The sequence below is a fragment of the Poeciliopsis prolifica genome, unplaced genomic scaffold (assembly GCF_027474105.1).
Source record: "Poeciliopsis prolifica strain line A6 unplaced genomic scaffold, Auburn_PproV2 SCAFFOLD001, whole genome shotgun sequence".
Lineage (NCBI taxonomy): Eukaryota > Metazoa > Chordata > Actinopteri > Cyprinodontiformes > Poeciliidae > Poeciliopsis > Poeciliopsis prolifica.
Genome location: NW_026562376.1, coordinates 6,884,063 through 6,899,156, shown reverse-complemented (window position 1 = coordinate 6,899,156; position 15,094 = coordinate 6,884,063). Strand labels below are relative to the sequence as shown.

Genomic DNA, 15,094 nt, shown 5'->3' with positions numbered 1-15,094 from the left:
AGCTCTGTTTATTATTCAAATTAGATTCAAAAGTTTTCTCACTGAACCCACCAAGTTCCATTGAGTCATTGAATGACGTTAATTAAACAAACCTGACAGGAATGGTGTAAAATTGCACTGATAAAAAGTTGCAGGTATGCCAAAGAAAGGTATGTGGAATGAATCCAAGCAAATCTAACACTTATGAAAGACAATATTTCAGTGCTAGCAATATAAATCAACTTGGAAAGAATAACTTGACACCTGCTACGTTTTAAAATCAGTCCCTTGTCCCAAAAGATAGCCTTCCTTACACTTTTGAATCCTCCACACCTTTTGTTGCTGTAGCTCTGCTCTGCTATGGACACAAATCATAATACTATTGCACTTGTAATGCAAATGACTCCCATCAGGAAACCCAGAGGTCGCCATGGGTGACGTGTAACTGGAGTTTTACGACCTTACCGCACCAACACAATCCCTCCCAAATTAAACACATGTGAACAATCACTGACTGTAAAAAAAAAAAGTCCCATTGGATACACGCAGTTAGAAAATGAGGGCAATAGGAGGGAACGAATTCTTGAAGGAAACTGGACTTTTTGGCTCCCCATGTGGTACAGCAAGGATTAGCAGTGGGATGCATCGACTTCTGTGTGTCTTCTCATATGAACGGATGCATTCATGTTTTAGTGCATTCTTTTAATACAAGGGTGTGGTATGTGATTCATTTATATTTGTGCAGGCAAAAAAAATAAGATTAAATATCTCTGACTATTGCCATTGCTTACCTAAGGTTTGTTTTTTATAATGTGTGTTTAGCATTTCTCATCTTGTGAGGCCCATTCTGCCAACGAATACTACTTTGTGAAGACCCACAGCCTAAACCACATAAAAAGAAGTGCTGTTCTTTTTAAAGACTACAGGGGGAGTTGAATTAAGTGTATCACAATAATCAATAAATCAATTAATGATTAATTAAAATTAGTGCCATATGCCAGTTTTGCATATCTTCCCTGTCTGAGCTTAATAATGAATGTTTTGAAATGCTTTTTTGTTTTGCTGAGACTTCATAATCCACTTTATATGTTGTTTTAATTGTATTGTTTATTTTGTATTTTTAAAATGTCTGCCTGTTCCAGTGTTAAATGCTCTCTGGACATTATGAGAGCATGTACTTGCATTTTTAAACCTTTATTGTTATATTAGTTGAAAATGGTCTCAAAACAACAATATTATCGGTTATAGCAATAATTTCCGGGACAATTAATACATATTATCTTGACGGACTTAAATTGAGCTAAGTATAGGGCTAAGCAATAGAAATAAATGAAAAATGAATGGAAGTCAGTGAAAGGTCCTCATGGAGATGGAAAAACGCAGTGTTTGTGTGTGTGAGGGAGTAAGAGCTGAAGTGCAGGGTGTGCCTGTTCCTGTGCGGCTGGAACAGGGTGGGGATAACCATGCATGGCAGGTGAATAAAAGGCACATTGAGCAGTGGAAAGGAAAAGGCAGACTCTCCATCTCATTCGCTTATTGACCCTCCCTTCTTTGCTTCAGACATGAGCTCACTGGTCCCTGTCGGCACCTCCTTCTACAGAGAAAAATGTTCCAACCTGTCAATGAGTCGCCTCAAATAGAAACAACACAAAGGTGCAACGGGGCAACGCTCTTTCATGGTTGCACTCTTCTATATTTAGAATCGACTCAAATATCTGGAGATGGTGCTGAACGGCCGCAAAGTATCTTCAGAGTATTTCTTGCTGTACCTGAAACACAATGAAGCCATCTGTCTTCCAAATATCCGCAGGGAGCAAGCAACCCACTGGTGATCTGTGTGACACCCTACTGTACGTGTGATTAGTTGTTGTTTTCTTGCTCCGCTCCTACTGAGCAACAGATGGTCACCGCTACCAGCAAAGCGGTGATCTCCTGTCCTCCCTTTGCTCAGATGATATTGTGGACTAAGTCTATCTGTAACAGACCTGGATAAAGTGTTTAATAAACATGCAGCAGAGTAATCTCACATATGCAAATTTCCCCCATAACTCAAACAGTGCAGTAGAAAAGTGATGCAAATCAGATCAGGTACTTCTGCCTGATCTGTTATCAGCTTCTGTGGGCTGAAGCAGAAAGAGAGACCAAAACACTCAGACAATTACCGAAGCTTCTCTGGACAATGTCTCTGTCATGTGAGGTCTCTAACTGAAAGGTTTGACTCTTCTAATTTCCATATTTACTTTTTATTTTTTGGATGCTGATGGTGACGCTTTCAGGTGAGGTGTCTTTGTGGATGCAGATCTAAAGAAGGGAACCAAAAAATTGGCTGGCAACTCAAGGCGTGATCTTCTTCTAGATCACGCCTTCACCTGCAACTTTTCTGATTTTACCAAGTCGCAAAGACTTACAACTCAAAAGAAGCAGAAAGTCAGACAATTATATAAATTAAATTTGTATTTATTATGCGCTTTCAATGTCTGTCAGTCATGAAACATGCCAGAATAGAACACCTCAGAGTTAAAGTAAATCTACTATATCCAGTCTAGAGGGGATACACACAGGCTAACATAAGATGCCAAAAATAATTTTTATCCACTTTTTGTAATAATTATGTATTTGTTTTAAAATATCCAAGATTATGTTTTACAACTTCTTTCTCATGCACACTGTGTGACATCACACTAATACAAATAATTATTGGTCATTCATGACAGGAAGGCTGTAAAAAGATCACTTGCTAAGGCTGTTTTCATCTTATTGAAGAACAAAAGGAAGTGGCCAAAATTGGCAGATCAAGACTTTGTAAAACCAGAGATCAGAAATTAGCTTCAAAGTTTGAATAGGTGCATTTATTCATAAAGGTCAAAATGAACAAAATAGTTTAGTAAAAATCAAATGTCAGATTGCTGTATAATTTATCTTTTTTGTTCATTGCAGCACAAGTTTTATTTCTATAGTCTAATTAAACAAGCATTTATCTCTGAAAGCAGTGCCAGTTTTGTAAGGATTGAATTGCTTGAGGTGAAATATCAAACTGTGTGGAGTTTAAGTGATTGTCCGACAGATCTGGGTCATGTAAGAGGCTGATAATCTGCCAGGGTGCTGTGTTTTTATCACCGACCATTGACTCTGGAGAGTTCTGCAGATCGGCCCATCTGCCGACTAAGTGGCTCTTATTGCACTCGGTCATAGGGCTGTGAATTGATTGGAATTAATGTCAGTCATTAATAAGACATTAGTCGAGCTCGGCTTTCAGAGTGACACCTGACGCTTTTGTTTCACCTGCGGAGAGCCAAGCAGGAAGGAAATGGAAGGAACAGGAAAGACAATTGGTGGCATCATTTGGACGGTATAAAGTTGTCCCCTTTTTAAATCTTTACTCAATGTTATGCTTGAGCTCCATCAAGAGCTCTTTGTCACGAAGGTAAAAATGGTAAATATTGGAATTTACTCACTGAGCCTTGACATACATTTTCTTAAGTGTTCTGCAAACAACATGACTTTTGTGCTGCAGTGAACATAAAGTGAACAATAGGAAATGTATCTGTATGGAGACAAAACTCGGTGTGACATCAGAATATTGACTTTGGTAGATGGGCTATGGAAATTTAGAGCGATCTGATATGAAAGCTACTGCTAGAGTTTATAGGAACATGTCGTTGTTGAAGTGTAATTGTTGCCTTTAATAATGTTCATCTGCTAAACGGGTCCAATCACTTTGGTGTCCTCATTTAACATCAACTAAGCTTCTATGAGGACATCTGGTGCTCACATGTGGACATAAATAATTGCTAAGATTAATGTGTTTTTGTTCTGTTTTATTCTGGCTTTTTCTGTGGCCTCAAATTAAAACAACACAAAAAAAAAGAGAAAACAACCATACAATATTTTGCTGTGAAAGTTTTAAAGGCAGTGCGTCTTGAATTTGCTGTAAATCATTTTTAGTTTTAAAAACAAAAACATAAAAAGTATGGGATTACTAAGTCATCATTACTTGGATACCCTGCAATAAAATTCACTGCAGATAATTTGCTTCAGATTTTTATATAACAGGTGGAGTCCACCTCCTCTGTGATTGAATTTCCACATAACTACCTCGGTTCTGTGGACTCCTCAGAGGTTTTCTAGAGATTGTTAGTGAACAAAAATAATTATTAGGATTAGAAAATGACGCAAACAGGCAGACTGGTGGATTTAATTAAGAATAATTATCAAAGAGAATCTGCTTGTGGCTGCACAAGTCTCGCGACTGTAGTGGAGGTTCACCTTCCACCAGGACAACGACCCTGAGCAAACAACCAGAACCAAGCGATTAGATTAAAGCTTGCTTGTATTAGAACGCTCCAGTCAAAGTCTAGTTAAAAAAATGATTCCCAAAGACACTTTTCATAAATTCTGACAGAACAGTATTGATGCACAAAGCTTGTAAAACATGTTACACTGGTTACAGTGAAGGTGGTTTCACAAAGTCACAAAGTAAGTGAAGGAAGCTCAATGCAAAGGCAAGCCATCTTTCCTGACTATTAGTTACTGTTTCTGTGTGTGTATATATATATATATATATATATATATATATATATATATATATATATATATATATATATATATATATATATATATATATATATATATATATATATATATATATATATACTAACCATGCATATATATATACTAACCATGCATGGAGGGTTCCATCCCAAATCCAGCACCCTGAGACTGTACACGAGCCGCAAGGACGGAGGCAGAGGACTAGTGAGTGTGAGAACCACTGTCCAGGACGAAACAACTAAGATCCATAAATACATCAGGGACAAAGCCTCAACAGACAATGTGCTCAGTGAATGTCTCAGACAACAGGAACGGAGGTTGAGGTGCCAGAGATACCATCATGGGAGGACAAGCCCCTACATGGGATGTACCACCAGCAAATAACCCAAGTGGCTGATATCAGTAAATCCTACCAATGGCTGGAAAAAGCTGGACTCAAGGACAGCACAGAGGCCCTCATCCTGGCCGCCCAGGAACAGGCCCTAAACACCAGAGCAATAGAGGCCCAGATCTACCACACCAGACAAGACCCAAGGTGTAGGTTGTGCAAGGAGGCCCCTGAGACAGTCCAGCACATCACAGCAGGGTGCAAGATACTGGCAGGGAAAGCGTACATGGAGCGACATAACCAAGTGGCAGGCATAGTGTACAGAAACATCTGTGCAGAATATGGACTGGAAACCCCGAGATCAAAGTGGGAAACACCCCCAAAGGTGGTGGAGAACGCCAGAGCTAAGATCCTGTGGGACTTCCAGATCCAGACAGACAAAATGGTAATGGCGAACCAACCAGACATTGTCGTAGAGGATAAACATCAGAGGAAAGCCGTTGTGGTAGATGTAGCAATACCAAGTGATTGCAACATCAGGAAAAAGGAGCACGAGAAACTGGAGAAATACCAGGGCCTCAGGGAAGAACTGGAGAGGGCCTGGAAGGTGAAGACCACAGTGGTGCCTGTGGTCATCGGGGCCCTCGGGGCAGTAACCCCCAAACTGGAGCAGTGGCTACAACAGATCCCAGGAACAACATCAGACATCTCAGTCCAGAAATGTGCAGTCCTTGGCACAGCCAAGATACTGCGCAGAACCCTCAAGCTCCCAGGCCTCTGGTAGAGGACCCGAGCTCAGAGGATAAGAACCACCCGCGGTGGGTGAGAAGGGAATTTTTTTTATATATATAATTTCACAATTATACTTTGTATTAGTCTTATCATAAGAACCCTTAAAGTTTGGTGTTAGGAGCTTTTAGGAGTGTATTTTTGCAAGACTGTAAGACTTTAAAAGGAACTGTAATACTAAATCAAGAAGATATTAAATCAAACTAAGATGAGGTTGTGTGATACAAAGTGTCCATGCAGCCTGCTGTAAAACAACCTGAAGAAACACCTGTATCACTGGACTCCATTATCATCCATAGGACCTGATAAGTCCCGTTCTATTCTGGTGTATCAGTGTTTTATAGTCTTTTATTTATGTGAATCTCCAATGTGTAGCAGCTGCACGTCACTAAACCACCTTGATTGTTTTCTTCTCTTACCTATTTATTGTGTTGTATGTTTGTCGATAATTTATTATTCTGCTACTGAATATGAATGACCCAAATAAATCCAAGCATCAGCAGGAAGACCAATGGCCTCCTTAGTGAGCTTTAGCTTTTGGGCCATTAACATCTAATCTCCATATTTGAACACGCTGCAATGAGATTCTGTGATCAGCTGAAAATATTGATTAGGATTTATAAACCTGATCCATGATAGATTTTATACAGATTGATTTATTCATAGAGTCCCTGTTAATATAAACTCAGTTTTTCAGACTGTCCTATTAAAGAAACTTAACATTTACAAAGATCAGCAAAGTTTAAGATTTCCCTATTATAACTTTCTAAGTTACATTTTTGAACATTTCAAATGTTTTGTCTTGCAAAGAATCATTCTTATCGTAGAGACTCAGGCTCATTCTTTAACTGGTCTCAGATTTATAGTCAGACTTCAACTATCAACAAGAGGGTAAAGTGCCAGAGAGGTGGAACCGTTCCTGGTGCTGTCATTGATCTTTGTACCTCTAATAAATCTGGACTTATGAGTCCAGCCCTGGCTGTTTCGTGCCAACTCTGACTACATTATGAAACGTGGGAGGAGAAATTAAGATACATGCAACCCTACGGTATAAGATTTAAGATTAACTTATTTAGGGGTGGCGTACGGTGTAGAGGGAGGCTTGAAGTCCTTGATTGGGGTTTGTTTTCCGACCCTGAGACCTTTGCTGCATTCCCCCTTTCACTCTCTGCCCAATTCCTGTATAATCTATTGGAAATGAAGGCCACTAGTACCAGAATAGAAAATCAAAGTACACATTTGGTGCCTTTGGGGCTATTTTACTTATATGGACTTATATATTTAATATGACACATTTTTTTGACATGGTTTTTGTTTAGCTTAAGGACAAAAACATTTATCAAATAGATAATGTAAAGTAATTGGCTTGCTAAGTGTGTCACAAACCTGAATCATTAGCAGAGTTGTTGACTGTGAGGTCATAAGGTAAAAAGCTGTCACTTCCTTATTTGCTGTGTGCTCTTCAAGCTCACGCATTACTTTTCCTCTTCGTCTCGACTCACTACTGAAACGCCAACATGTGGACTTACGGTCAGAGCTGGTTTTTAATGGAGAAATCTACTTTACACTAGCTTTTTGACTGCATAGAATAATAATTTTTTTTGTTACCTACAGAGCAGCGGAAAAAATACTCCAACTCAAATTTCATCATGCAAGAGACGTCGCAGTACCACGTTGAGGTAAAGCCTTTCTTTTATGATTCGATTTAAGAGTTTAGAATTACAACTAAAAACTTAAAGTTTCCTACATTTTTGATACTCAGTCACAGTTGTCATCATAGTTGATACCTGTAACATTTTTTATAGAGAATAAAAAAGGTTAATTATATATTTTTTTTAGATTTGACAACCTCTGTACCACATGCATTCTTTGTAATCTTTTAAAGTGCTCTGAAGTTGCTGTGTAATAGAATATGATTGTCTCTCCAGTCCATGAGACAATGTGTGCTACAGGGTTCATGACAGGGGAGACGAGTGATAACATATAAATATATGTTTTATTTAATAAAAGGAAAAACAGAAACAAATATTTTTCTTGTAAAAAAGCAAAAGTTTAAAAATCTAATCATCTGTAATAAGTGTAAAAAAGTATTTAGTCCCAATTTGAGCCTTTTGTATTGTATGAATTTTATGCTAGTTTTAGTCTAGAAAAAACTTTTAGCTTAATCTGTAAATCCATATTCCCTCCTTCATCGTGTTGAATCGTTTAATTGACTTTTACAGGGATTTATATTTATTTGAACTCTTTCATCTCAAATGACCAAATCTCAACTTGACTTTTTTCTAAGTGTTACTGATACTTGACAGGTAAAAGTGCATTTAAAAGAATGTCAAAACGCTGCGAGTTGCTTGTGTAGAATTTGTATTTTATTTTGAATACTTTAGTCCAGATTTCACAAATCATAAGCTTTATAGATTTCAGGTAGAGTTGATTTAGTTTGTCAAAAAGTTAAAATTAAGTATGTTGCTGCAGAACTAGCATCATACAGAAAAATAAAGCCTGGGCAGATATTTTTTTGTGCCCTAATGCCCCAATAAACCTTGCAAAATCTGGAAAATTATAAAGTTTTAAAATTACAATTATGTAGGAGGTAAGTAAAAGTTACAATAAGTACATAAATGACAAAACTTACTATGATGCGCAAAGGTTTATATTTTAGTATAAGCAAAATTGTTTCCAAATTTCTGACAGTTAAAAACATTTTTAAAAAAATATCAAATGAATTTATGTAATTTTAAAATTTGGGACCTGATATTTTTTCTGTCCTCTACCTTTTTGAAATCCCGTCTTTTAAAGCAAAGGTTATATTTTAACATGATAGAAAACTCAAACTCAAACAGTTTGTTCTGGACAAGTCTAAAGAAAACCTTAAAAGACCAATTTTAATTATGTATAGTGTGACTCTTGGAAGCAAGTATTGTTCTTGCTAACATTTGACTTTTATTTAAATATCTTAGCTGTTTAGACTGCCTGATCGAAGCAGAAAATGATAAAGATCAAAATATGATGTTATCCATGGTTGTCCTTCGACCAGAGATTAAAGCTCACATCGTGATTAGTTTCAGTAGATTATGAGATCTTCTGATAAAACAATCAGCCCTCGGAGTGCAGCTATGTGGGGCGGATATGCACAGGTGAAAGATGTGCTGTGGGTCAGTGATCAGATCTGAACTGTGTCCAATGCCAATCTTGATAATTTTCCAAATTCATTCATTATCACACCTGGGCAGGTTGAAAGACATACTCCAACATAATAAATGCAGAAAGAAGCAGGGCCAAATGTTTTAGAGCAGGAATAAAAAAAACACAAGATAAGATTTAACTGTTAGCTAAAGGAACTGCTACAATCTGTATTTTTAGCTCATATTTTTGTCAGTATTAATAATCAAAAAAACAAATAAGCTTGCATTTAAATTTTTTTTTAAGTTTCATTTTTCAGGTTTATATGTTTCATCACGATAGCAGGTCTAAGATGTGAAACACCCTCATTTGAAAGACGCTTAATTGTGACCTTACAGTTTATCTCTGTAACTGGATTGCATCAGATGCAATAAAATATAGATATTCGAATATCACAGAAACGAAACCTTGGTGTCAGTAATACTTCAACTCTTCAATCTAAAAGCATCATGTGAAAATTCAGCTTGTAAAAATATGCTAACATATATGTTTTATATATGCTCTTTTATGTTTTACCACATTCTGGTAAAATGTATAAGTCAGTCACATCAATAAAACACATAAATTCATTTGATCTCTTGTTTTCAGCCAATTTTTATGCAGAACCAACTGAAATTGAGAGGCATTTGGACAGAATAAATTTATCTTCCACAAACATTTATGCTCCTTGAACTTTTGTCTAAGTTTGACATGTTACAACCACAAACTTTAATAGATTTACTTGGATTTTATTTAATTCAATAGCATGAAATTGTGATGTCTTGTGAAGTGGAAATAAAATTATACATAGTTTATGAACCTGTCTTTATTAAATCTGAAAAAATGTAACAGGCTGAGCAGTCCGATCTTTTCTTTATCTCATCCTGTAAACAAAGCTTTGAAGTTCCCTTCAAGTTTACTTTCGCTTCGTAAATGAAATCCACACCTGTGTAATTGAATCTGTGTATGAATCCTGTGAGAAAATGAAGCAGGGTTAGGTTATGAAACCTTGCACAAATCTCTGAACATCTCACCGAACACTTTTCAGTTCAATCCACAAATTTCCACATAATACAACTGCAAAGATACCGATATGTGATTGTCCATAAGTTAACAGATTGGGCGGGTATATAAGTTAGAAAAGCAGCAAAGAGGTAAGTGGTAGCTCTGCAGGTGCTGTAAAGGACACAGAAAGTTCCTTGGCAAAGGAGAAAACTAACCAATTTGAATCATTTTCATTTTATTTTACCCAACTCCAGGTTTTAATTACTAACAGCTCTTTTTCTTCTTCAGCATCTCTCCACGTTTGTTATGGACAAGACAGAATCCATTGTCACAGTAGATGATGCTATCAAGAAGCTGATTCTTCTGGACTCCAGGGGTAAAATCTGGACACAGGAGATGCTGCTGCAGGTCACAGACAAGGCGCTCAGACTTCTTGATTGTGACACTCAGGTTTGTTCATATTCACACATTATGCTCTGCATATGTCTCTATGTCTCTCTGATATCAAGTTTGCTCCCATAAGGAGGTCAGATTTAAACAGATGTAGATGTTCTGCATGACTTCCTAAGCTGTTAGATAAATATAAAGTTATTTATACATTTTGGAAACTTTCTAGAAATTACATTTTTTTTTCCTCAATAACAATGCCATTCTGGTCGTTATGCAGGAAGAACTGGAGAACTTCCCCCTCACCACAGTCCTCCTCTGCCAGACGGTGCTGAATCAGACACGCTACCCATCTGTGCTGCTGCTCATGTGTCAAGACAGGGACCAACACAAACCCGACATCCATTTCTTCCATTGTGACCAAGTGGAGGTGTGTGTCTGAGTGTTTTTTTCTTCCAAGACTTGAAGTGTGTTGTTTCCTGTCCAGGCGCCCTTGAATGTTGTTGGTATAAAAAAATATATTCAGCTATTTTTATTGGTTGTTTTGGACAGATTTGACTTCCATGTTTTAATAAGTTTTAACCTACTGTAGAAAGAGTCTCACTTCCTAGACAAATAATCACATTTTAAGATATAAAGTGAACCCGTAATGTCATTTGTCAAAGTCACTATAATAATACAACTATTTTTCTTCACCTCTCTTTAACCAAGTACTCTTTAGATCAAATTAAAACACATTAAACATTTCAATTAAATGTCAAAATTCTAGTTATACTGATGCTTTAGAATTTTGAATGGAGCTTTTGGACCTTAAGCAACATATGTGCAGCATTTATTTTCTTTGTTTTGTGTAACTACTGGAACAATGAGGCCTGCATCAGTAGTGGTAAAATAAATGGCTGTTATGGAGACTAGATATCAGATCTTTACCAGGGCTGATGACATTGTAAATTAGACCAGGGCAGAAATAAAAGCATATTTCTACCGTCTTAAAACGGCTCTAATCCCAATAATTTAATGGGAAATACAACTGATATCATATTATTACAGTTTCTTTCTTTCTGGCCGAAGGAAGGAAAGATTTTTCTTTTCTTGTGTCTAAACAGATTTTAATTTTCTATTTAAGAATACAAATTCTGTTTTACTTCAACAATATAAAAATATAAATATGTTATTATCACATTTGGACCATAAAAATCCACAGCTTCCTTGATAGAAGTAGTAAATTTAAATCAAACTTAGGAAACCAATTCAATTATTATTATTTATGCATCAAAACAAAACACATCAAAGATCAGGCTGTTGAAAAAAGATACTTATTTGTTTCACTGCTCACAAATCAGAACCTGACTGATGCTTTTCCAGATAGAAGTTTGTTACAGAAAATACTATTTCAAGTCACAGATTAGTGCTACATACTCTTTTGTGTGAAAGAGCTTTTACAAAATGGAACTTGTTGAGCAAATTCATTCAATGTCATTGTTAAAAAAAGAAAAGAAGTTTAGATATAATTTCAAAACCACTCACCTGGAACTGTGATTTCTAAAAACATTTATTTTCTTCCCTGTGTGTCTCTTTCTGCTTCGTACAGGCTGAGATGGTTCACGCAGACATAGACAGTGCACTTGGTGACAACAAACATGGGAAAAAAATGAGGCTGGAAACCCTCAAGTAAGGACAAAAGTGTACATACACACACACATATATATTTATTTTACTAGTTACCTTTACTTTTGTGGCAATAATGACTGCTAGTGATGCATTTTGCCCCATTCTCCCTGTTCAGGGTGAACCAGGAAAAAATGAAGCGTCAGAGAGAAACCATCCTCCCTCCCTCGGCCCCCAGGGGCCCGCCACCTGTTGTAAATAGACGAGCAGCAGCCGCTGCACACACTCATGGTAAGAACACACGCAGAGTTATGCAAACTCACACATTTTAGTAACACAACATCATTTTAGCAGTTATGGTGTTAGTATTTTTTTGTGGTTTATGATAGTTTCTACACTTGCAGATCCTTATGATGGAGAGACGCATGAAAAGCTGGCCCAGCGCATTGAGAAGGATGTGGTGAGCTTTGATATCCACTGTGGTGGTGATCATTGTCCTTCTCATGACATCATAACAACTACAGCATACATGTTTCATTATTATTATTCAGCAAATCCTCAACTGTGCCCTGGACGACATTGAGATCTTTGTGGCGCGGCTGCAGAAGGCAGCTGAGGCTTTTTATCAGCTCAATCAACGCAACAAGAGTAAGAAGAACAAGAAGAAAGGACCAGCAGGTCTGTCAACCTTTCTTCTTCTGCAGTGGCTAAATCAGCGTGACAATATGGACATATTGCTCACGTTGCAATGTGTGGTTCTCTTTGTGTCCTGTGTGCTGATCATTTTATCATATTTCTGCATGTTTGTCTACACTTTACCTGTTTTATGGGTTGTTTTTTAATTTTAACATTTGAAATGTAGAACATTTTATAGATGAAACAAAGATTCGTTTGATCAAGTATGACAAGATCTTGCAGTATTCAAATATAACAATACTTCTAATCAAACTGTCTGTCAGGGAAGCTCTACACAGTTGTTATGTGTGAGATATTTAGTTCAATAGGTGTCATTATAACTAAAACTGATGATCAGACTGGCACACTCAGTTAAGTAGGTATTGAAAAGGTCTCAATTAAAATGTCTGTTTGGAGACCTTTTTGTATCACGGTTAAAAAAAGAAACAGTGACAGCTTGGAAGATCAGCGTGGAAGCGCTGCTGGAATACTGTGACTGGTTAGAGGGGCTGAAGCTAGTATCTGCTTTGAGGTTTTAGATTTTAATTAAAAAAAACAAAAAAGAAAACAAACATGAAATGATATTGAAAGCAAAATAATGAATAGCTACAACTCTACAAAATCATGTCCAAACAGTTGCATTTAACCAGATTTTCAAATGTAATCTTATTCATTATTCCAGATTATCTTTTTGACATTTTATAAAAAAAATACCATAAGAAATGCATATGATGTCTGAATACACCACAAGTGAACAGTTTCTTATGCAAAGAAGTTATATGTGACTAGTAACGAGACATAAACATGTCAGCATCATGCAAATTCATCGCTTGCATTTTTTGACTCTTGCTGAATGCTTTTGAAGACCTTTCAAAGAAATGTGGAGTGGTTCATTAAACATAAAAAGGAGTATGAGATTTACAACCAGCTTGGAAACTCTTTGTAGTTGAGAATTTATGGAAAGCAAGTCAATCTACAAAGATCCAATAACCAGCAAGAGGAAGAGAGACTTTTCTCGTTCACATTCATACTGGTAAAATTATTACGGCTAGCTTGTTATTTTTCTCCCATCCCTAAATAATGACGCAACGAAAAAGTAAATACTACAGAAGTGACAATTTACGAAAGCGGTCAACATTTATCTCAAACTCCCATTTTATATCCAACGTTTCCTGCGTCATAAACTTTTTGTTCAGTCAGCTGAGTCACTGGTTATGAAACTCTGTAGGAGTTTTTCTTGCCCTGGTCAAGGTGAGCTGTTTATTACCTTTCGTCGTTGTATCGCTTCAGCTATAAAATGTTCTGGAATACATGAAAAAAAAAAAAAAACATTTGTGACTTTGATCCTTTGCCAAGAAAGTGAAACCTGCGATGTAGTCTGCAGTAGGGGTGTGGAGCAGCTGGTAACCCTGGCCTCTGTGTGTGGTCACTGTTGTTCTTGCTTACAGAGGGCATGCTGACCCTGCGGGCCAGGCCCCCCTCTGAAGCAGAGTACATTGACAGCCTGCAGAAACTGAAGCTGGCCCTCAACCTCTTGGTGAGATATCAAAGCTTCTAACTTCCGTCGGTGAACGGCCGCTTTCTGGTCATCGACTCTTCAGTGATTGTTTGCCACTCTGCCCCCTGCAGGCCAAGCTGAAGAAACATCTACAGAACCCAAGTGCTCCAGAGCTGGTTCATTTCCTGTTTGGACCTTTGGAGCTGGTAAGAGTCAAAAACCATAACCCGTTTGAGTTTGAGTAATGAGCAGTCTGCCTGTGGCCTCTCAGCTCATCCAAGTTTCATTTTAACCAAAACAAATATTTTAGTGAGAGAAAGACGGCTTTCCTCAGTCACATTCAGTTCATCGCTTGCATTTTTTTAACATTAGATATTTGTGGTTTCTTTGTTGTTGCTGCTGCTTTTTTTATTACTATTATTATTTTGGCACCACACCCACTCTTGGTGCTCTGCTCAAACACTTATCCAACTGGAGCGACATTCATGGCTTTCAAAGCTGGAGTGTTCAGCCACTCCTTCGATACTGCAGGACAGAAAATGATTTGTAAATTCTTGAGATTTCTGTGATATTTCTTAGAAAAGTTCACCTGAAAGTTGACTTCAGCATTGCCCAAGCAGGGGTGTCTCTCCAGAAACTGTGCTGCACAAGATGGTATATGGATTTGTAAAGCAGTGGCTAACTGATTTTTATTCAGATGTTTTTTATGTGCTTCTTGTTTTTTAACGCTGTTCATTAATTGCTTTTCACTGTTTCATTTTATACAAGCTTAAGTTATATGATTAACTAGCTTTTTTTTTAAAGCGATGTAGTCGAGAAATACAAAAGGTTTCCATACATTGTGAACATTACTGTATTTTATTGAGATTTTGTGTGGTAAACTAACACATTAAAATAGATGTTTTTAAAGGACACAAATAAAAAAAAGTGAAAACCCTTTTTAGAACCACTGTTTTCTGCGATTCATGCTGTCTTGTTTCTACCAGCTTCACACATCTTATAGACTAACACTTTAGCTTTTTTTTTAAGACTAGCTCAAGCTTAGTCAGATTGTATGGTGAGCATCTATAAACAGATAATTTGAAGTGTAGCAACAGATTCTCCTTTGGATTTGT

General features: G+C 37.1%; 1 protein-coding gene across 2 annotated transcripts in view; it reads left to right on the top strand.

Moving 5' to 3' along the window:
• The window catches only part of eps8l2 (EPS8 like 2), a 29,938-nt gene that overhangs the window by 8,022 nt on the left and 6,822 nt on the right, over positions 1-15,094 (top strand). Inside the window, exons 1-10 of one of the 2 annotated variants that reach the window (XM_055031540.1) lie at positions 6,814-7,177; positions 7,262-7,326; positions 10,100-10,261; positions 10,479-10,628; positions 11,790-11,869; positions 11,985-12,097; positions 12,211-12,266; positions 12,358-12,484; positions 13,930-14,018; positions 14,111-14,185. In XM_055031540.1, the coding sequence (XP_054887515.1) occupies positions 7,165-7,177; positions 7,262-7,326; positions 10,100-10,261; positions 10,479-10,628; positions 11,790-11,869; positions 11,985-12,097; positions 12,211-12,266; positions 12,358-12,484; positions 13,930-14,018; positions 14,111-14,185 (930 nt within the window). In that variant the 5' untranslated portion in view covers positions 6,814-7,164. Of the gene's footprint in view, positions 1-6,813; positions 7,178-7,261; positions 7,327-10,099; positions 10,262-10,478; positions 10,629-11,789; positions 11,870-11,984; positions 12,098-12,210; positions 12,267-12,357; positions 12,485-13,929; positions 14,019-14,110; positions 14,186-15,094 lie in introns of those variants that run through there. The other variant, XM_055031459.1, reaches the window with a different exon arrangement.